The 23,738-nt window shown below is 42.8% G+C and overlaps 1 protein-coding gene across 2 annotated transcripts in view; it reads right to left on the bottom strand.

The window, feature by feature from the left end:
• Positions 1-1,864: 1,864 nt before the first annotated feature.
• Positions 1,865-23,738, bottom strand: part of FHL5 (four and a half LIM domains 5) — an 84,335-nt gene continuing 62,461 nt past the window's right edge. For both annotated transcript variants that reach the window (XM_054980007.1, XM_054980095.1), the window contains exon 7: positions 1,865-2,021. In XM_054980007.1, coding sequence (XP_054835982.1) covers positions 1,926-2,021 — 96 coding nt within the window. In that variant the 3' untranslated portion in view covers positions 1,865-1,925. The remainder of the gene's footprint in view (positions 2,022-23,738) is intronic.

The following is a 23,738-nucleotide window of genomic DNA, read 5'->3' as shown; positions in this document are numbered from 1 at the left end:
ATTGCCCCTCCATGCCCCAGAGAGATGCATAATTTAGGACAATGGGTCTTCCAAGAAACGTTTGACTAATCTCATCCACACCCAGCCTCATTTCTGCTCACCCATTTGCCCTAATTAAGCAACACTTAACACTATTTAACAAGCTTGCTAGCTTTCCCCATCTGATTCTCACAGGGCCATCAAGCACCATTTATACCTATTATCCATCTTCAGAAAACCCATCAAGGAAAAATCCCCCTAAATATTGGTGGAGAATCCCAGTTACCCCTATCACTTTGTCTCCTGTAAGATAATCAGGAGACTGCCTATTTGGGTATCACCAAACTCCACCCTCATGAAGGAGCGAGGGAAGGAGAAAGAGAGCAACAGCCAGCCAGTCCTGAGCCTCTCATGTCTTGGCTGGGTGCCTCCCACAGCTCTGGCAGGTCTGACTGCAGCCATCTACACACTGGCTCCTCTGAGCTGCACATGACCCTTCTACTCTGGAATGGACCAATCCAAGGGGGAGGCAGGTCATTAACCCACTGGAAACTCCATGGTAGTTGTCATGGGCTGTCTGCCCCTGAGATCATCTCCAGAGCCCAAAGTATGTGAACCAGGTAAAGGTAAAGGTAGTCCCCACCGAGTCATTACTGACCCATGGGGGACGTCGCATTCATGACGTTTTCTTGGTAGACTTTTTACAGGGTGGTTTGCCATTACCTTCCCCGGTCATCTACACTTTACCCCCAGGAAACTGGGTACTCATTTCACCGACCTTGGAAGGATGGAAGGCTGAGTCAACCTTGAGTCAACTACTGAATCCAGCTTCTGCCAGGATCGAACTCAGGTCATGAGCAGAGCTTGGGCTGCAGTACTGCAGCTTACCAATCTGCAAATGGATAGAGGCAATGCTTCACTGCTAATTTTGTTGGACCTGTTGGTGACAGTCAGTGCTGTAGAGCATGCAATGCTTCTGTATCACCTGATACACCACTTGGACATCAGAGCAGTGGCCCTGAAATGGTTACAGTCTTTCCTCTGTGATAGAATGCAGAGTAGTTGAAAGGAGTTCACGGGGCTGTGAACCAACACAAAAAGAAAAAAGGTGGAGAGGTCTTTGTGACAAGGCTGGGGGGACAGGTAAAGACCTCCAATAAACAAGTACAAAAGAAATAAAATCAATATACTCTGTGTCAAAGTTGTGTAAGTGTGGATATGTTATTGCCAAATGTAGCACTCGGTGTAATTGTTATACTCTGGTATGAATCAATTATTGTGTGTGTTGTATAGTCTACATGGGACGATTTTGCCATATACAGTATACGGTTTTTCTTTTTGAAACAGAATGGTAAGCATTATCTATGTTATTGAAAGAGATATTTGTGTCATTATACTCCATATTGGACACAGTTAATTGTATATTGTTTTTGTTTATTTTATACTTGTTTATTGGAGGTCTTTACCTGTTAGTTTGGTTTTCCCCCTATCCATCTACTACGGTCATTAATGTGGTCTGAATGCTCTGAGATTATATTTGCTTTAAAATATTTTGATCCTACTGTCTCAATAAAAGAATTTTCTTAAGGTTGCTTACAATATTTCATTTAAACAATAACAACTATTTTACATGCCCAGAAATATAAAGATTTATTGGAGCAAGAGTAAAACCATATTAAAAGTCTCTGATCAAATGGATGAAAACATAAAAGCTGAAATGATGAAACTCTTCTTGCCTTGGTTTCTTGATCTTCTATACTTTCAATCAAACCTCGTTCTCTCCCCTTACTTCCATTTGCTCTTTTTCAACTGGATGAGTCCATTACTCTGGTCTCAGGATTTCTTGTCATTTAGCTTCCAGGTCTTCTTCCCAGTTGTCTGACTCTTTGCTGTATGAAGTTGAATCCCAGCAAGACTGACTTTTCCTTCTCTCACCGAATTACAGACTATTTCGTCCCCTGCGGCCATATTCTATGCAATCGTATCAGCTCTGCCAAGCAGTGTCGAAGGTCTCTGATTGCCTTGAGCACTGTACAGTGTAGCTGTATGAAAAGAAAAGTATTTACTATAACTGGAGCCAAGTGATCTTAAAAATGTTGTCTATATAGTTTCCTATACAAAATCTCCTGGGAAATGTATTGTCTTGATGAAATGTATATTCCAAACCATACAGTAAGGAAAACATTTAGGACATCAGCAACATAATACCCAGTTGATTATAATCTGATGTCTATCTCGCTTAAACGGGCAGGGGGTGCACCACCATGCAAATCCACTATGTATGGTAACATGCGACCTGGGGCTTAGTGTTCAGATTTTCCATGTTCAGTATGCTTTTTACCACCCCCTCTTCCATTTGCAGAAATGTGTGCTCGTCTCTTGCTACAATAGCCGATTTGTTTGTTTGCCATACCTGCTGTGGGATTAATGGAATTGTTTGCGCTGGCAGCCATATGCTCCTGTTGAGTTAGGAACCTGATCAATGCAAAGGTGGTAACATTTAACAACCTAATTTCAGCATGTTGATGGCTGATGACTTCTCACTGTGTCCAGTTACAAGAAGTGGAAGAAGCCTGCATCTTATAATGACTCCCTCTGCAATTCTATTTTGTGCTCCTTAATTCCAAGACTGCCTTTTACGGGGTAAATTTTCTTGTAAGGAGTGACTGCTGGAGACTTTTCGGGTTTGTCATAAGTTCATTTACAAATCTGTATGACAAGCTGAGTAAAAGAGCAGAGAAATACCTAAACTGGCAGAAGAAAATGCAGAAACACACCCTTGCAACTCCCCAAGACTGCTTTGCTAGCCATATGGAAAACTTAGAGAGCAATCCTAAACAGGTCCACTTGGAAGTAAGTTCCATTTTAGACGGTGAGACTTACTCCCAGTTTAGTACTTTTAAAATTGCAGCCTTAGTCTTTTCTCCTTTGAATTCCATGGTGTCCATCCTTATAATTTTTTATTTAGTTTATACTTCTCTTTTCTTCCCAGTGAGGACCCAATGCAGTTCAAATCATTTTCTTATCCTCTAGTTTATCTTCACAACAACCCTGTGAAGTAGCTTAGGTTGAGAGTGTGTGATGCTGAAAGACCATCAGCAAACTTTCATGGCAGAGTGTGGATTTGAGCCTGAGTCTTCCAGATCCTAGTCTGGCATTCTAACCACTGCACCATTCTGGCTCTGTTTTCTATGCCTTAGGAGTATTGGAAACCTTTCTAACATTAATAGGACCCTTCCAGATCTCCCTCTGCCTTTTGTAAGTACTACAAACAGGAGTAGCAATAGACCAATAAGGAAGGGTAGAGAAGTAGCACTATATGTCAAGGATATATATACTTGTGAGAAAATACAGGAATATCTGCATAGAAGGTCAGTTGAGAGCCTCTGAGTAAAAATAAAAGGACTAGGTAGAAGACTTGGATGATATAGTCCTAAACCAGGTTACAACATTTTCAGAGATGGAATGTAGTCATAATGGTAAATTTCAAGCACCTTGATCTAATAAATTCCTGACTTGTCTTGCTGACAACTTCATCTTCCAGAAAGTGGAGAAGGAAGCAAAAGGGTTTCCTATCTTGGACTTGGTTCTCACCAACAGGGAAGAACTGGTTGATGAGGTGAAAGTAGTGGGCACCCTGTGTAGTGAGTAGAGATGGGCATGAACCAAAATACGAACCAAAATTCATGATGAACTAGGCTGGTTCGTGGTTCGCAAACCAGTGGTTCATCAGATCCCATTTCTGACGAACTGTCATAAACTTTAGGCTGGTTCATTTTTTGATTCGTCACTGCAGACAGCCTGGTGCCAATCAATCAGTTTCCTAGGCAACAGGTGATAGACTTCCTGCAGACCTTCTGTTGGCCCAGCAGTGACCTCCTGCTGACCCGGAAGTTACAATTTTCTGACCTGGATGTGACGTTTTTAGGAACCAAATGAACCGGTTCGTGAACCAGGGGCAGGTTCGTGAAAGTTCATGGTGCGTGAAATTTGACAAACCATGAACTGCATGGTTCGTTTTTTTCCGGTTGGTGCCCATCTCTAGTAGTGAGTGACCATGGAATTTTGGAGTTTAAGATCTTGGGTAAGGGAAAAGGTGAAAGTTGCCAAGCATATAGGTTGTATTTTAGAAAAGCTAATTTTAACAAGCTCAGAATTATACTGGGGAGAATCCCAAGGTCAGAAATACTCAGGGAGGAAGGAATTGGGTGGGAATTTCTTAAAAGCAAGATATTGAAGGCACAGTCACAAACGGTTCCAATGAGAAAGAAAAATGGAAGGAATCTAAAGGAGCCAGGGCGGTTCCATAAACTGCTTTCTAAAGATCTGAAAATTTAAACAGACAGGTTTAATAATGAAAGGAGGTCTGTATGACTATGAACATAAGTGCTTGTAGAGAGATTGTTAGAAAGGCTAATGCTCACTATGAGCTTAGGCTAGCAAGAGATGCTAACCACAACAAAAAGGGGTCTTTGGTTATGTTCAGAGCAGGAAAAAGAATAAGGAAGTGATAGGCCCACTGCAGGGAGAGAAAAGCAAGATTTTAGTAGAAGATAACAGAGGGCAGAACTGCTCAAATCCTACTTTGCCTTGGTCTTCACCTGCAAGAAGAACTGTGCTCATTCTGGGGGAAAAACGGAACACATGAGGAAGGAAGGGAATTGTAGCCCAGGATAGACAGGGGGATGGTATGTCAACACCTAGCTTCTTTAAATGAAATCAAGTCCTCAGGGCAAGATGAATTGCACCCTAGGATACTAAAGGAACTTGCTGATGTAATTGTAGAGCTTCTGTCTATCATCTTTGAGAATTCTTGGAGAATAGGTGAGGTGCCAGAAAATTGGAGGCAGGCAAATGTTATCCCCATCTGCAAGAAGGAAAAAAGGAGGACCCAGGTAACTATTGACCTGTCAGCTTGATGTCCATACCTGGAAAGGTCTTGGAACAAATCATCAAACAGTCCATCCTTGAGCATTTAGAAAAGACAACTGTAATTACTCAGAGCCTGCATGAATTCAAGAACTAGTTGTGTCATACTAACCTTATCTCCTGTTTTGAGAGAATTACTTCTTTGATAAATCAGGGGAAGGCTGTAGACTTAGTTTATCTTGATTTCAGTTAGGCTTTCGATAAGGTTTCACATGATATTCTTGTTGACAAGTTGGTGAAAAGTGGGTTGGATCCTATTACTGTTAGGTGGGTATGTAACTAATTGACAGATCACACCTTAAAGAGTGCTCGTAAATGGTTCCTCAGCCTCTTGGAGAGGAGTGACAAGTGTAGTGCTCTAGGGATCTGTCCTGGGCCCTGTATTGTTCAACATCTTTATAAATGACTTGGATGATGGAATAGAGGGGATGCTCTTTAAATCTGATGGGTTGCAAACACAGTGGAAGACTGAAGCAATATTCAAGGTGATTGACAGGCTGGAAAACTGGACTAAAACTAGCAAAATGCATTTCAACAGAGATAAATGTAAAGTTCTGCATTTACGTAGGAAAACTCAACGGCATACTTATAGGATGGGAGAGTCTTGTTTTGCCAGTAGAATGCATGAAAAGGATCTAGGGGTCTTAGCAGATCATATACTGACCATGAGTCAGCAGTGTGATGCTGCAGCTAAAAAGCCAAATGTGATTTAAGGCCATATCAACAGAAGTATAGTATTCAGATCATGCAAAGTGATTATATCACTTTGCTCTGCTCTGGTTATACCTCACTTGGAGTGTGTTCAGTTTTGGGCACCACAGTTTAAGAAGGATGTTGACAAGATGGAATATGTCCAAAGGAGGGCAACAGAGATGGTGAGGGGATTGGAGACCAGGTTTTATGATGAAAGGTTGAATGAGCTGGGTATGTTTAGCCTGGAGGTGACTAATAGGTGACACGATATTCCTCCAAGTATTTGAAGGGCTGTCACATATAGGATGGAGTGGAGTTGTTTCTGTTGCTCCAGAGGGTTGGATCAGAAACAATGGGTTAAAATTAAAGCAAAAGAGTTTTTGCCAAATATTAGGAAGAACTTCCTGACAGTTAAAACAGTTCCTCAGTGGAACAGGCTTCCTTGGGAGGTGATGGGGTCTCCTTCCTTGGAGATACTTAAGAAAAGGCCTAACAGCTAGGGTGATTGCCTGACAATATGAATGTACACAGATCAGGAGAGGGGGTGCATAAAGGGATGAGCTGGTGCTAGGCTCTTGTGGCCCTTTCTTACATGGCCACTGTAATGCTAATCACCACTTTGAAATCAGGAAAGAATTTTTCTCCAGGCTGTATTGGCCAGGAATCCTGGATTTTTTTTGCCTTCTTCTGGACATAGAGCAGGGGTCACTGAGGGAGGGGAGGGGGATAGTTGTGAATTTCCTGCAGTATGCAGGGGACTGGACTAGATGATCCTTGGGGTACCTTCCAGCTCTATGTTTCTATGAGACATTGTGGAGGAGGATGTGTGGAGTAAAAGCTACAGTGTGTTCTGAGGCCCTTAATATTTCAATTCTACAGCACTGGCTCTGTGCAGCATTCATGCTCCATTTTAAATCAACAGATTCCACTTGGTTTGGATTTTGTGCTGTGATGAATCCATTGAGACTGGATCTTGAGAATCTGGCAAAAACTCAGGACAATTTTATAGTGCACTATCCAATCTGATTGTTCTGCAGATGGTTGCCTTCTATTTGACTTTGGTTTTATGCCAACCTTGGGGGGGGAAGTGTAGGTGGAAGCTCTAAATAAGCAACTGAATGGCCAGTTTCTTTCCTTGAGTTGTTTGTGTTTTAGAGAGATTCTTTGCAAGTGTAATAGAACTACATTAATGAAAACAGAATTGTTTGGGCCAAGGCTTTACTGGCATATAGGCCTTTTCATACATGTGTTCATAGTAGACATGGGCACTAACGGAAAAAACCCCGAACATCCAGTTTGTTGTTCATTGCCATCCACGAACAACGAACAACGAACATGGATGAACATGAACTGTTCCTGGACATGTTTGTTGTTCATTGTTTGTGGGGGCCAGAACCACCACCACCCCAACCCCCCCCCACTTAGCCCGCCCCCTCAAACCCACTTACCTGGCCCTTTAAAGATCCCTTTAAACTATTAGCTGGCAGGCGGCAGGGGAGGATTCCATCCTGCCACCTGCCAGCTGATAGTTTAAAGGGCCCTGTCCTGGCAAAAACAGCAGTGTCTGCTGGCAGCTACTTTGAGGGGTTACAAACTGACCTTCCCAATGTCCAATACCCACCAAATTTGCAGGGGACATAGTCCTCACTGTTCTCTGAAGACCCCCCAAGTTTCAGAGAGATTGCACCTCGGGAAAGGCATGATCCACAGGTCTCCCCGTTGGCTGTCATTTTCTCTTCACAGTGGCAAAAACGGGACTCTCTGCTGGAAGTACTTTTCAGGGTTAAAGCCAGAAGGAAAGCCAGAAGGAGTTCAGACAGAGTTCAGTCCCTGCCTCCGGTTGCCAAGGGGATTGATTGCAGGTGCCAGACTGGGCAATGAATGAGGCTTGCAATGACCACCTGTTCGTTTAGGATGGGGCCTCACGAACAGCTTGTTTGCAGACAGCAGATTGGGCTATTTGTGGGTTTTTTCTGTTCGTAATGCTGTTCGTGCCCATGCCTAGTTCAGAGTACCATTGACTGAATACAAAAATGAGACGTGGAGGTTTTTGAGCAGGCATTGAATAGGAGAAATATTAAATAGTTTTGTTTTGGCTTCTTGATTTAAAACAAACACAGAAGCCTTCCTGTAGCTATATGTTTTTACAAATATTTAGCTTCTTAGGAATTCTTTATATGTAATGTAAAAAACAATGGGAATTACGTAGCTAATTGTGCTCCTATTTGTAAGGTAATCTCTCTGAAACCATTTATATTCATAAAGATATACCAGAATATCATCTTTGGGGCATTTAAATGATCAAGACTGCATAAACGCCTTTTGAAATTTGGAGTAAGTAGCAGTCTTTTGCCTGCAATATTTTTACTCTTATTTATTATGGGTCAGGCATAACCATCACAGTCAACTGTAGGCAGCCATATTCCAAGTTTGAGTAAAGAAGCCCATTTTGGTTGCCTAGCAACAGTGAACCATGCTCTCCAAACTGAAAATAGTTGGCAAACCTGTTATATGAGGTTGAGAGGATGCCTCACTATATTACTTGTGTGACCTCCTATTCACCTAACGCTGACAAAAGGACCTTATAACTAAAGGTGAAACAAGATGCTAGTAACGGCTCTGTGATACTCCTCAGGGCCAGCTGAGGCCTTGTATCTGTGTTTTGTGAGCCTGTATCATGTATCATGTAATTCTGTTTTCAGGTTGAAGCAAAAATCTGGCAATAAAAAGTTAAAATTATATATATATTGGATAGCTGACAAATGAGTAGGCAGAAAAATTTAAAACAGATGGTACATTAAATATTTTAACTTCTGATTTCCTGCTCCTTGCTAAATATTTGAAATAATAAATCATTTTTTTTAAAGTTCAAATGAAAACAAATGTGTTTTTGTCTGGCAGAAGTAGTGAACTGGTTGAACTCTCAGAATCTGATTCTGTTTGTTCTGAAATCAACAGCAACATTGCATCAGTGCCTGCAAGGACAGAATTATTTTCAGGCATGAGAATGAAATACACTTACCTACAGCAGAACAAGTGCATTCTACAATGTTTTATTTTTAATAGGGGAAAGCAACTGAGATATGTTTAAGGGCATGCTTGCTGGCATCTTTTCCTTCCTTGCTGTCTTCCTGTATGGAGATGCCAAAGACATTAATGTGATAGTTGCTTCTGTTATCTTATATATTAATAGCCAAGTGGCCTTGATCTAAGGATACTTAAATCTGGAGACTGGAGCCATGAATGGATAATATAGCTCTTCCTACACACCTGGAAAATGCCCCAGATTTGCAGGGAAATCCACAATCTAAAAAAAAAAATGCATCTTTTTTTTTTAAAAAAAATCCAAAATGATAAAGGGAGTGCAGGTAGCTTTAACCAGATACCCTCAATGGCTGTTGCTAGGCAACAGTATTCCAAGCTTGGTTTCTATCAGGAAAAGGCAAGGGGAAGGGCAGGGCTCTTTCAGGGGCTGTTTCCAGGGAGGACTCATTGGGGCCAGGCCCAGAAGCAGCCAATGAGTTACATGATTCTACATGACTTGCATGACTCACCCAGGCCTGGTTGCTTTCTAATATTCAACAGCACCCCCCTCCAAAACCAGTGTAGTGTAGTGTAGTGGTTAGCGTTTCAGAGTAGGATCTGGGAGACCCACATTTCAATCACCACTCTGCTGTGGAAGCTCATTGGGTAACTTTGATCAGTCACACACTCTCAGCCTAATATCTCTCAGGCTTATTGTGAGGATAATATGGAGACAAGGAGAATGATGTAAGCGGCTCTATCTAGGTCCCCATTTTGGAGAAAAGCAGTATATAAATGAAGTAAATTAATATATATAGATGGAGATGGGGGGCAGGTAAAAGGTTGTTTAGTGGGTTTGGAGAGAAGGATGCAGAGAAAGGTGAGCTTATGGAGGCTGCCAGGAAGAGGGAAAGAAGAAATAGTGTGGAGAAGGGGATATAGGGAAAAATGAAATATCCCTCAAGTCTTTGTAGGTTCCCCGCCATTCAATGGGGCCATAGGGGGAGAGGCTGCAGGGTGTGAGAGGAAAGTTGTGCTGTCTGCTGTAGGAGTGCTTGTAGATATCTATATAAAATGAAGACAATTTATATCTAAAGTGCTCTCTCATCCAAAGAAAGCTAAACCCTGTATAAGATACTCCTGTCCTGAACCTTCTCTCTATTTGGGATATAAGGAAAACGGATCTCCTAACAATGAGTGCACACTTTAAGATAAAAGCTGTTGTAATTTATAACTGGGTTAATTTATATTTGGCATGAAACTGAGATGGGGGCTTCTAGTTCAAAAATGACATTTATCCACCAAAGGTCCTCTACAGCTGTAGCTTTCTCCTGTAACACGGACAATAGACTGGGCTGCAGAAACCTTTGTATAGCCTTACGCCTTACTTATCATATATTATATTCTATAGGAAACTGGTAGCATAGAAATATTGCTTGGTCACAGTTCCTACCCCCTCAATTAGAAAGGCAAAGGAAACAATAGAACAGCAAGAAAAGTGGGATTTAAATGGTTGCATGGCATCAAGATGTGGAATTATCTTCTTATGCAGATTGTGTTACTTGTATGCACAGTAGGGTTACACCAGGGCTTTTTTTTCAGCTGGAGCGCGGTGGAATGGAGTTCTGGGACCTCTTGAAAATGGTCACATGGCTGGTGGCCCCGCCCCCTGATCTCCAGACAGAGGGGAACTTAGATCACCCTCCGCACCACAGAGGGCATGGAGGGCGATCTAAACTCTCCTCTGTCTGGAGATCAGGGAGCGGGGCCACCGGCCATGTGACCATTTTTACTGAGGGCGATTTAAACTTTTAAAAACTCCCCCCTTGTTCCAGCTGATCCAAAGTGATGTCATTGTGTGGTCCTGGAAGCATGCACACACTTTGTGCATGCACATGTGGTACCAGGGGCACCACTTCCCGCCAGCAGTTGCCCCCTGTGCTGGGAACCCTCTGAGTTCCACCATCTCTTTTCCCAGAAAAAAAGCCATGGGTTACACTATTATACGATTCTAGCTTTGAAGGTAACCCAGAAGATAAAACAAGTCTAAAAGATAAGAGTAAAAACTTTAATGCTTTGGAGCTCCGTGAAAAGTGTCTGAACAGAGCACTGCTGGAAGTCCAGTAGGGTTACCTGTCCCCTGGTGGGGTGGGGGAATTCCCCACTCCCAGCTTCCCCCCCTCCACCTCTCATCTGGCCAGTGGGGGGAAGGCACAGGAAAGGCCCTAGGAGCTCTGCAGCATGCTCCTGAGCACTCCAGAGCTCTTCTTTGTTGTGCTGGGAATAACGTCATTCCTGGCGTGACAAGGAAGTTCTCTGGATCATGAGCATGCCCACCCCACCCCTTGTCCCCCAGTTTGGACTCCAGGGGACCTGGTATACTCCAGGGGACCTGGTAAGCCCCTTCTGAACCGACAACATAAATCTTCACTTTCCCTGAAGTCAAACCAAAAGGCATGGAATTGGAAAGGCATGGAATGGCCATTCGCACCTCTCATTGGAGCAGTGATGAATCGCTGACAAAACTCCATTCCTGCCTCCTTCTCTGTTCCCTCCAAGCATCTATTTCTCTACCATGGGATAAAAAGAGAATCTTAAACTCAATTATTTCTGATACCCAGATATTTAGTCCCCTATACAATATTCCCACCAGTGCCAAAGCAAAAAGAATAAAAAGGGAACTTCTTCCTGCCTGTTTTCAAACCAGCGATTCATTGACCCTGCACTGGACTTAAAAAAAAAATTAAAAAGAGGAAAGAGGGGAGGAGAAAGGATGGAAAGGAGAAAAGGGGTGATGGAAAGGAGGGGAGTGGCTGGATAGAAAAGAGTAGCCAATCACTATGCAGTGGTCTGGCAGGAGACAGGAGAGGGGGAGAAGAAGGTGGAACACCAAACATGGAATAAAATGTATACACGGGGAAACAGCCAACCACAAAGTGGATTTTAAAAAAAAGTTGTGGTACAGGCACACCCAGGAAAGCCAGGGGAAAGCCACATAGTGGCAGGAGTGACTACTCATGACAGCAAATCTGGTACAGATGGTGACGAAAAAACACTGCAGTATGGGAACTGAACTGGAGAACTAGACCCGTGCAGACTTGGCTTTAGTTGAGTGGAATGTTAGCTGTTTCCCTTATGTAAAATACTTGCAGGAAGGCATGGGGATGCCAGCCCAGTAACAGGGGCAGGAGATTCCCTACCATCAGCACCCGTCTCCTGCCACCACACAGAGAAGTGGTAGGAGATTGTTTCAAAATGTTAATTGGGCTGATATTCCCTCTAGGGAATCACTGAAAACTGTATGATTTTACCATAGAATTTCTACTGATTCCTAGAGGAGCATGACATCACTTCTGGGTTTCTCCCAGAAGTGAGAATGCACTATTGCTGCCGGCTGCCCCCATGCCCTCTGGTGCCTGGCAACTTTAGAAATGGACAATTTGTAATAGAGAAAAAGGGGAGAGTAACTTGACCCTCTCCCCAGCAGCCCATTTTTTAAAGGATTCCATAAAAAGTAATAATAAAATTGTTTGAATGTTGGGAGGCACCATGGTGAGGAGTTTCATGAAAATGAGTAATATGGGAAAAAACATTCTCATTTTAGAAGTGAAAGGGACCAAAAGGTCAACTCCCCCCACAAAAAAACCCTATATTTTTCTCTCTTCTCATAACAGCCTATGGGAGACAGGCTGTGTATCTCAATCAGAGAGCAGGTTTAACAAACGAGGTACCAAAGCTCTAGATTCTGTTTACTCAGGCAAATGAGTCAAGCCACATAATGCTTGAGAAAAATAAATCAGAAAAGACACGGGTATTGTACAAAAAGGTTGTACGCTATAACAAGTACAGAATGAAAGCTCTGTCTATAGAACTAAAGGCCTTCTGCAGTGCCATTCAAAGCAGCATTACATCCTTATAAGCTCATTGACTTCAATGGACTTAGAAGTGTAAATCTGCTTAGGGTTGGACTACTGAATAAAAGTTTCGCATTATACTTAATTCTGTCAACCTTGTGATGGCATGCAGTAATAAAATCCAGCACCTTAGATAAAAGAAGCAAAGCTAGAGAGGCTCTGCCTAACACCCTCTTCCCCCAATCCTGAAAAGGTTTACCATAAAATAGGGTTCATGGGATTTTTATGTTCATCGAATCACAGTCACAAAACAGCAAACTGTTTCATCAGCCAGGCTTGTGGGCGATAATGCAATAGAACTGTTAGTGCAACGTGAACAACAGTTTCTACCTGCTGAGGAGAAAATTGTTGCTAAGACATTAATTATAGCCTTAGCATTTATTTGTACAGTTCTTCCATTTAATTTTCGTGTACATAAATATAATTTTCCCATAACATTTTTCATATTTTAATATATGTTTAGCAAAAATACAAATAGCAAACTTTTAAGTTGCTTACAATGTGATACCAAAAAATTATGCTACTTTTATGCCACCTCTCTACATGAAACAAAAGCAATACATGCCATCTTATAAGTGTGTCCTTTCCAGATTGTTTTCTTTTGAAATAGTAAATTATTGTGTTTGCAAAGTTATGAAAATATTTTCTTTACAAAATTGACCTTGAGGACACAATGAGGTATCTAGCACTGTTGAGACGCACTGACTTACAATGACCAGGCTAGTTGCACATGGCTCCACTTTGGTGTCTCTTTTCCTCCCACCCCAGCAATCTTTTAATTAATGACGTATTCAGCTGTATTCAGGCTCCATACAGCTTGCTGATAAATCACTCCCTTTGTTGTATAGCCTCCTAAACACTTTCCCTGCACTCCTTGTGATCAGAGCCAACCCCTTCAATGACCAGTATGACAATTGCCCCAAGGGCTGAACAGCCATGTGCTCGGTCTCCTTCTGCTGCCGTTGTTCACAGCTCCTGCCCCAGCCCAGTCAACTTTTTTACATATCTATGGATAAATATGTTTTGTTCTTAGACATGCTTGACAGTCACTTCCAGTTTTGGATCAAGTAAATGATAAGTTCAGGGCTCAATTCCATACGCCTGTCCAAATTGGCCATAATTGGTAGAGCAGCTGCAGGGTTTCCTGGAAGATGCATCGGTCCTGGACCCATTCCAGTCCAGTTTCCGCCCAGGCCACAGGACTGAGACAGTGTTGGTCGCTGTCACAGACGATCTCCATAGGCATCTGGATCAAGGTGGGTCAGTGCTACTGGTGTTGCTAGACCACTCAGCAGCATTAGACACGGTTGACCATGAATTGTTGACCCATTGCCTTGTTTATGTGGGGATCCGAGGGACTGCTTTGCCCAGCTGGCATGGAGTTTCGGTCTGGGTTGCCATCAATATGTAGATGACACCCAGTTGTACCTGTTGATGGACGGCTGGCCTGGCTCTGCTCCCGAGGCCCTAATTAGAGCATTGGGGGCCATGTCTGGATGGGTGAAGCAGAGCAGGCTGAAGTTAAACCCCATGAAGACAGAGGTCCTGTACTTGGGCCATGGAGGGGGTAGATATGGGGATTCAGCTCCTGGCCTTTGAGGGGGCACCACTTGTGCCCGTTTCATTGGTCAGGAGCCTTGGTGTGACGCTGGACTCCTCCCTGTCAATGGAGGCCCAGGTCAAGGCAGCTGCCAGAACTGCCTTTTTCCATTTCTAACTGGCCAGGCAGCTTGCCTCCTATCTCTCAACCCATGACCTAACGACAGTGATCCGTGCAACGGTCACCTCCAGATTAGATTACTGTAACTCGCTTTACACAGGACTTCCCTTGGATCTGACCTGGAAACTGCAGCGAGTCCAAAATGCTGCTGCTCGTGTCCTGATAGGAATTTCATTCAGGGCACATGTGACTCCAACTCTGCAGCAGCTGCATTGGTTTCCCGTGGAGTTCCGGATCAGGTTCAAGGTTCTGGTTCTGACCTATAAAGCCCTAAATGGACTTGGACCAGCATACCTGAGGGACCGCCTCTCCCTGAATGTACCTCAGAGAGCTCTTAGATCTGCAGGGAAACACCTACTGGTGGTCCCTGACCCCAGGGAGGCTCGGCTGGCCTCAACCAAGGCCAGGACATTTTCTGTCCTGGCCCCAACCTGGTGGAACTCTCTGTCAGAAGACACTTGGACTCGCCAAGATCTTGTATCTTTTCAGCTGGCCTGTAAGACAGATGTTCTGCCAGGCATATGGTTGAGGCCAGCACTAGATCCATCTAATTAGCCTCCCTGCAGGTCTCCTGCCAGTGGGGTCCATCTGCCCCCATGCTTGAGGAGTTAGAGTTTCACTAACCCACACCTCCACCCTTCCCTTGTGCATGGTGGGCAGGGAAAGGGGAAGGGTGCCATCTGGAATGCCGAAATCTATGTTTGCACTGAGATGTATTTTATTGGTTTTATCTATTGTAATTTATTTATGATTGTAACCTGCCCTGAGCCTGCTTGTGGGGAGGGTGGGCTAAAAATCTAATCAATCTATCACTCAATCTCATTATTTTCCAGAAGATCTTTGCTGGCTTCAAGTTGTCTCCATCACAGCTTGATAGCTATACAGAGCTTTCCCAAGCAAATAGCAATGTGCTCAGTCCCCACTGGTTCTTAAAGCAATCTAGATGCAGGCCCATAGAAAAGATAACAAAGTACTTATGTCTTCTATTTGCCCAGTGAGCTACATGAGTTACATATCACCATTGCAGATCCTCTGAGGTCTACTTGCCATGCTTTGAGGCATACTTATCCAATGACTGGATTCCACTGTAGATATCAAATACTCTGTGGTTATTCAGTTCGTAGATTATAAAAATGACAGCATAATTTGGATGGAATGCTAAGAAGTACCAGTTTGAGCATAATTTGAACATGAAATATTAATATCTAAATTCATATATTCATGCTAAGTTGTATAATTTGTTCTTTTTGAGTTGTTATGGAAAAATAAAGCTTGCCAGAAGATGATAGCAGAACAGCCAAATATCAACTTCTATGTCCATTGAACTTTGTATAGGATTGCATTGATAATGAGGGCATAAGTTACAGGAAGGGCCCACTATTGATGCTTCTTATTGGCAGTATATCTGTATCATAATGAAGTAAAGAACATTAGTTAGTCAAATGCTGCATGTGGAAGACAAAATCAGAGACATGTGATAAGGCTAGCATCAGTCAATAGTTTTGTGTGTGTGTGTATAAAGGGGGTGAGGATTTGTCAAACAGCTTTGAACAGGAGCAGTGAGAGAATTTCAGCATCAATATCTTTAAAGTTCCACAGTCATGACTAGAGATGGGCATTGACTGGAAAATGGACCATAATTTAACATGGACCGGTCCGGTTCTGTATTTGTGAACCAGCGGGTCAAGGGATGCCCATTTTCCACAGACTTCATGGACTTTTAGTCGGTCTGTTGGTCCGTGGTCCATTAAAACCTCCCTGCCCCGCTGGCAAGCAGAACCAGGAGAGGTTAGAGCGCTCCTGGTGCTGCTGGTAAGCAGTGCCGGGAGCACTTTAACATTTAAATCCCCCTTGATCCAACTGACTGGTTGATATATTTCAATTGAAAGCAAGCTGTTTATGCACTGCTCTTGCACCTATGAAGCCAAAGGCAAATTCATTACCTGCTGTGATACATGGTCAGGGAGATGTACATACCATGGCTATGTGTGCATGGCCTACTTCACAATTTGGCCCAAATTCACTCTAAGGTAGCTTAAGCATAAGCTTCTTTCCTTCCGCCATTTCTCCACCATTTCTCATCTTCAGGCTACCAGCTTAGATTTTACACCGTTTAAGAAAATGCAGTTAGTCTGGGCACACACAACCAGCATGTGTTTGCAATGAACAAAATGTTGGCTTCAGGAAATTCTTGATTTGCTCTCCTGCTTCCGTTTGTAGTTCTAGTCAAAATTTTTGGACTATACATGATACTGCTTTGTCTCCTACTTTTGTGTTACAGTCACCTATGATTATCAGTACATTTGTCTAGTAGAAAGGTGGGCATATTGATATTTTAAATAAATAAACTTCATTTATAGTAACTCTGTTTTTGCTTGCTATCAGAATATGACTAATTAATTCAATTCTGTTAACTAATTTGCACAGCATCTATATACCTAAAGATGGTGAATGAACTTCAGGTTAAGCAGAATCTGATTGAAACAAAACCATTCACGTCTTTTCCCTCCCTCCTGCTTTGAACTTTGCCTATTCAGTAGAGTTGCCAATCCCAGGTAGGGAATTCCAGGAGATCTGAGGGCAGAGCCTGAAGAAAGTGGAGTTTGGGAGGGAAAGGGGATTAGTAGGAATGTGACACCACAGAGTCTGCCCTCCAAAGCTTCCTTTTTCTCCAGGGGAAATGATCTCTTTAATCTGAAGATCAGTTGTAATTCCGGGAGAACTTCAGGCCTCACCTGGAGATTGGCAACTCTGTTCCTGCTCTACATGTGAACTTGTGCACAATCAGGTCCACCCCCCTCCCCTGGCTTCTTTCAGATGAGGAAAAATTTGGTCCTTCACTCATCTCACTCTGTATGTGTTACTCTTTTATATTAGTTATTAACTAAATGAACACTGCTGCTTTCAGCACTAGCAAGTTAACCATACTGAAATTGTTCTGGTTGTTTGAATGCTGGACACAAGTTATAAATAAAGGTTCAACATTATAGACAAAGTAATATGGTAGCTAAACAATAGCACTGATTGGAAATAACTGGTGTTTGGTTTGAAGAACTGTTCCTAACTAGAGATGAGCACAAAACAGAAAAAAATGAACCATGTGGTTTGTAGTTCGTCACATTTCACGAACCACAAACCATGAACTTCCACGAACCTGCCCCGGATTATGAACTGGTTCGTTTGGTTTGTGAAAAAATCACATACAGATCAGCAAATCATCACTTCTGGGCCAGCAGAAGGCCACTTCCGGGTCAGCAGAAGGTCTGCAGGAAGACCATCCCCTGTTGCCTAGGAAACTGATTGATCAGTGCCAGGCTGTCTGCAGTGACGAACTAAAAAACGAACCAAATGAACCAGCCTAAAGTTCATGACGGTTCATCAGAAATGGGCTCTGACAAACTGCTGGTTCGCGAACCACGGACCAGCCTGGTTTGTCATGAACTTTGGTTCATATTTCGGTTCGTGCCCATCTCTATTCCTAACAATGGCCCCTTGAAAAGAAGAGATAAAGAAGGTTGCTGTGATTATTTCCTTTTTCAGCAACTTTATTTATTTGGTAATTTCTGGATTACAGTGTATGATAGGTATGAACAGTAATTGCAGTTGCCCCCACTTCTGTCTCCTTGCAGTAAGCACTCTTATTCTTAAGAGCAATCAGTTGTCATTTTTTCTCACTTTCATGATAAATGTTAGGTTATAACAACAAACTTTTGAAGGAGAGTAGACAACATCACTGTGCTACTAATCCATCCAAAACAAACACAGAAGAATGTCATGTAAGACTATGAGATGTACCCTGACATATTAGTTTCAAAGATAGCTTGGGTTGGATCCAAGGCTAGATCCAAGGGTTGTCTGTCATTAACAGGGCTATTTTTCTGGGAAAAGAGGTGGTGGAACTCAGTAGGTTGCCCTTGGAGAAAATGGTCACACGGCTGGTGGCCCTGCCCCCTGATTTCCAGATAGAGGGGAGTTGAGATCGCCTTCCGTGCCACCAAGCAGCATGGAGGTCAATCTAAACTCCCCTCTGTCTGGAGATTGGGGGCGGGGCCACCAGCCATGTGACCATTTTCAAGAGGTTCCGGAACTCCGTTCCACCACGTTCCCACTGAAAAAAAGCCCTGGTCATTAATATGCTGACAATACCCAGCACTATATCTCTCTATCCAGTTCTGCGGGCGATAAAGTAGAAGTAATGAATCACTGCCTGACTGTTGACTAAGGGCCAAGCTACACATGACGAATGACACTTGAATGGCAAGTGTATTTCTCCCTGTTCACTTGCCCTCCACTCAATCCACTTGCCGTTCAAGTGTCATTCGTCATGTGTAGCTTGGCCCTATGAATGAACAAATCAAAACTAAATTATGGAAAGACAAAAGTAATGCTGGTTGAGAAGGCAGAGATCTTGAAGGACACTGTGCTCCCCAGTCATGATGGGGTTCAGATGGCACCTACTGACTCAGTTAAGAACAAGGGTCTCAGTTCCCTCCAAGTATACCCAGAGACCTCAGTTGGTGAATAATGCTGCAACTTGGTTGTTATCAGGAGCTAAGCAGAGCATGCATATTACACCCATTCTGCAGTCACTCCATTGGCTGTGCATCAGTTACTGGGCACAATTCAAGATATTGGATATCATATACAAAGCCCTTCATGGCCTTGGTCTGTCATATCTGCAGGACTGTCTCTCTTCCTATGCTCCACTACAACAGCTTTGCTCTTATGGGCAGGTGCTACCAGGCAAATGGGCACAATCAACAAATATCTGTACACATGCATTCTCTGTTGTAGCCTCCACCTTATGGAACGGCCTGCCTGATGAGGTCAAGAAGGTTTCCACCCACCTGGCTTTCCAGAGCCTATACAAACTTGTTGGAGTAAAAGGTGATTCTACATGCCTGAGTGCAACTTTGATGCACTAACTAATGACCTATATATACATGTAACCCCCAGAGTCCCAAGGATCAGGTTCAATATGTTTACTAATTAAAATATAAATGCAATTTATTTAAACACAACTATGAAAACATTCCCAAAGTTATTAATACTGGATCAGTAACCAGTGACCCCAGAGTACAGTCCTACTCACAATCCCCTCGTAAAGTGTGCAGACAGTTCTGTAGATTTGGCCAGAGTCTTTGCCTGGAACAGCGTCCCAAATATCCAGCAGGCCATGCCACAGCAGTACTCTTCTTGTGAAGATGCTGTCTGAATCCTGGGGCTTGCTTGTTGCCCTAGGAGCAGTTCCCCTTTTCTCCTAGCAAGATGAAGTGGGGCAGCTCTGTGCTAGGGTGCTGGTCTCAAGCAGTCAATGAGTTCAGCTGCCAGCAATTCCTGCTCTTGTTTCTTCAGCTCTTCCCAGCTACTGCAGTTCTTCCAGGGAGAAGAGTTCAGCTCTTCCAGCCAGTAGTTTCAGCTCTGTGATGATCTTAGCTCCAAAGCTTGGAAACAAGCTTTGCCTTCCAAGCAGCAGCAGCGGCAGCTCTTCCCCCCTTTGGTATTTCCAGCTAGCCTAGTCCTGTATAACACCACTCCTCTTAGGGCCAAGCTACAAGTGATGAATGACACTTGAACGGCAAGTGTATTTCTCCCTGTTCACTTGCGCTCCACTCAATCCACTTCCCGTTCAAGTGTCATTCGTCACTTGTAGCTTGGCCCTTAGTCACGGTGACCTCTTTTTTATATTACATGCCCCATGGACCTTTGCTAAACATGCAAATTAAACAACCCTAGGTACAGCTCAGTTATCTGTTAGTCTGGTCTATGTATCTGCAGTCTATTACTCAGGCCTAGGTCGTAGGCCCCAAACCCTTTTTCCAGTACAGGCTTACATACATATAAACTGAACTATTCAGGGGGCTTAGTTACACAGGGTTGTAAGGGTTGTAAAGAAATGGTTCAGAACATTGCTTTGATACTCTGAACTATGGCTATACTGCTATGTATAGTATGTACTGTCTGTTGAGGTATGATCCCACTATATAATTTCTTTGTTGTTTAGCATGTCATGTCAATGCTTCTGCTTTGCTTCAGCTCTGCCTTGCATTTCTGCCTTGTTTCATATTTCTGCAATCCAAATCCTATTGTATTGGTTATTGGATGTCCCATTCTGTTGATTGTATTGACTTACAATGTGTAATTTGCCTTGAGTCTTAGTGAAAAAGGTGGACTATAAATAATATAAACAACTAAAAATGTTGGGAATTGTAGGACCTTCATGAGCAAAAAAACATTTGGGACTAAGACTGTAGTAAGGAAGGGAATTAAGCAAGATCACAAGAAAAAGCAGGCTGTATTTCAAGAGTTTTGCAATTGACCAGTGGTCATGTGTTCTACTACATAATATTTTGTGAAGGGCCTACTGAATGTACTCTACATTTGTCAACCAATGGATAGCGTTGCAAGTCCCACTTATTTTACACAGTCTTCATTACATTTGTCATGAGAATTGGCTCAGCATAATGACTACAAACTTCAGATATTTGAGATTTTGTAATAGGACTCAATAAGGAAGCCACAGCCTTCAGTTTGCAAAACCTGAGCAAGACTGTCAATGACAGGGTGTTTTGGAGGTCATTAAGTAATGTGGTCACCATGAGACGGAAGTGACTTGATAGCATATAACACACACAATAGGACTTTAGGAACATGCCTTACCAACAGCTTAAGCTCTTACAGCCTCCCAATCATCTGTCCTTTTTCTTTTAAGAAACTAAATAATTGAATATGTATCAAACAGGAATGAGCACAGGCCCGAGGAGTTAGTCCTGTTTTAATTAGAATGCCTTACATTATTAAAAACAAACTACCCTATTTATCTGAAAGGAAGACTAGGCGCTTTTGCGCTCTAGGCTTTTGATGTAGCTCAGCTTTTTAATGGCACCAGTTTTTCCCTCCCTTACACACAGGTATCTTCCCCACAAGGACAGAATTTTGTGGATTCCCTGCTGCTGGTGCGGCTGCAGATAAGCTCAGCAGGCCTCCATATGATGGGTTTCCCAGCAGTTTCCCTGCCCCAGTCCCCTGAAAGTGGCTAACCCCCTTCCCCTAGGCCACCAGGGCTTTTGCACTTTAAAAAACAATCAGCACTAGAGTATCATTATATCAATATATCATTGTAACAATAAGTGTGGCCTGTTCTCTAAATTCCCAATTTTCATTTTAAAAAAAGCAAGTCTCTAGCCCCTTTCCTTGCAAAGACATACCTTTTTCCTTATATTTCCATAAGGGAAGGGGGTTAGAAACTTTTGTTTTAAAATAGAAGCTGAGAATTCAGAGAACTTGCTACACCTATTGTTAAAACAATATAACAATGATCTAGTGCCAAATAAAATAAAAAGACCCCTGGTGGCAAGGGGATGAAATGTCTGCCACTGGGACAGGGTCAGGGAAAATGGCTGGCGTGTGGGCCAGAATATTCAAATTTACCACTCATGTGGTAGCCATCCAGGCACTACTGCAATCTTTCCCAAAACTTTAGAGCAAAGTAGATTTGAGAAAGATCGGAGAAAAGCCTAGGAAACTGCTGGAGGTGCATAAATGCACCAAAATGCTATGGAAGACTTGAGGAGGCAGGGAAAAATGCTTCTCAAAATAATTGAACTCAGGGCAGATAATCTGTCCGGAAGACGGTATAGTCTCATTTGTGGTCAACATTCTTCTGGTCCCCACCTCCAAATTTTTCTGTGTATTTTCAGGCCATTGCAAAGCTAGGGATCTCAGTCCCCCAGTGGGGGCAGGGCACACTCCCACCCTCCACCCCCCGCCACCAGTCCCCTGGCTGGCTAGGGGGAAACGCAGAGGAATAGGTCCCCCAGGTGCACTCCTGGGGTGGTGCAATTATGTCACTCCTGGGAGTGACGCCGTTGTGCAGAGGCCAGCACTCCCACACTTCATAGCAGTTTGGAAAAGATGAGTGCTGGGTCCCCCCTCCCCCTGGGAGGGTAATAGGACCTGGCAACCGTATTCAAAGCTGTTCTGAAAGAACACAGGAACAGTACTGATATATGATACATAGGGCCAAGCTACACATGACGAATGACACTTGAACGGCAAGTGGATTGAGTGGAGGGCAAGTGAACAAGGAGAAATACACTTGCTGTTCAAGTGTCATTCGTCATGTGTAGCTTGGCCCTAAGTGTGGTGGTGGTGGAAAGTAAGGAAGGAGAAAAACCCATGCAATTAAGAAGCCAAACTGCATCAAATCCTGGTACTGAAAGCTCTAGTTCTTTTTCCTGGAGTGCAGGCAAGAAAAATAGGGGATTATCTTAAATTTCAGTACTAGTTATCGATATGTACAGTAATTTTACATATAACCTTTTATGTTAGGAGTGGGGTCATCATTCATTTAGGGTTATTTTTCTTTCGAATAAATATGGTATTACCTCATTATTTTCAACAAATGATCCCCAAAGTGGCAAGCGATCAGAATCAAAATGAAAACATGTCAAGAAGTCAACCTGAAATGTCCAGTATAACCAGATGAAACTAAATCAAGAGCTGTCAAATGCCTGCTGGAAAGGGACAGTCTTAACTATATGTCTAAATACCATGAGGGACAGTGCCAAGTGGGACTCCCTAGACAGGAAGTTTTCAGAGTACTGTCACTAAAAGCGTCCTGTTCTCATCCACTGACAGAACGATATAAAGCAAGACAGAGGATCCAAGCATGCAGGAAGGAAAATACGGTCTTGTCTGTACCTGAATGTAAAATACGCTAGATAATTGCTGGCTGTAATGTATTCTCAGCTTTATGTCAAACCTTACACTCTATAAGGAGGGCTTGATGCAGTGAGTTCCCCTGTTTTTAGGCAGCATAGAGAATTCCAGCAAATGTTATTGTTGTGAAGCTATAAGAAAAGCTGCCACTGCTAAAATTCTCTCCTTAATGAGCTATAAATTGCTGTACAGGAGTCTGCTTTCCTGTTCATCTGATCATCCTAGACCTCAGCAATATTCACCTAATGTGCTTCCCAGCCAGACATTCCATATCAAAATAACAGCAAGCCTTACTCTTTCTACTGAGCAACTCTCAATACTAGTGTAAATGTACTCTAGAATAATTTTCTGAAGAAAGAGCATGCAGAATGGAGTGATTCTGAATGGCATGCTTGGCAAGGAACAGACTAAGTAATGTTTTATGGCAGCAACCATTGAACTCGTTATAATTTGACATAATATTCACATAATAAAAAAACACCTTTTTTCTGTAAGAATGCAGCCTAAACATCTAAGCTGCAGCAAGGACATTTAAGCAAAACAGCTTAAGAAAATCAAATAAAAAGGCGCTATTTAAATAAATGCTCCTGAAGCAGCATTAAGCTGACAGCAACTTGCTGTAACTAATTTGTTTTAATTAGAAAGAATAAGGGCCACCATTTATTTGGTTTTTCCAATTGGATCACTAATCATCCTTTAGCGAAAGTGTTTTAAAGGCTCATCAGTGTTGGTGCTGCAGTGCTAGAACAAAGCTTGGG

Source organism: Eublepharis macularius, chromosome 1, assembly GCF_028583425.1.
Source record: "Eublepharis macularius isolate TG4126 chromosome 1, MPM_Emac_v1.0, whole genome shotgun sequence".
In the NCBI taxonomy this organism is placed as follows: Eukaryota; Metazoa; Chordata; class Lepidosauria; order Squamata; family Eublepharidae; genus Eublepharis; species Eublepharis macularius.
Note: the sequence above shows the minus strand (reverse complement) of the source record. Positions and strands in the feature narration are given on the sequence as shown.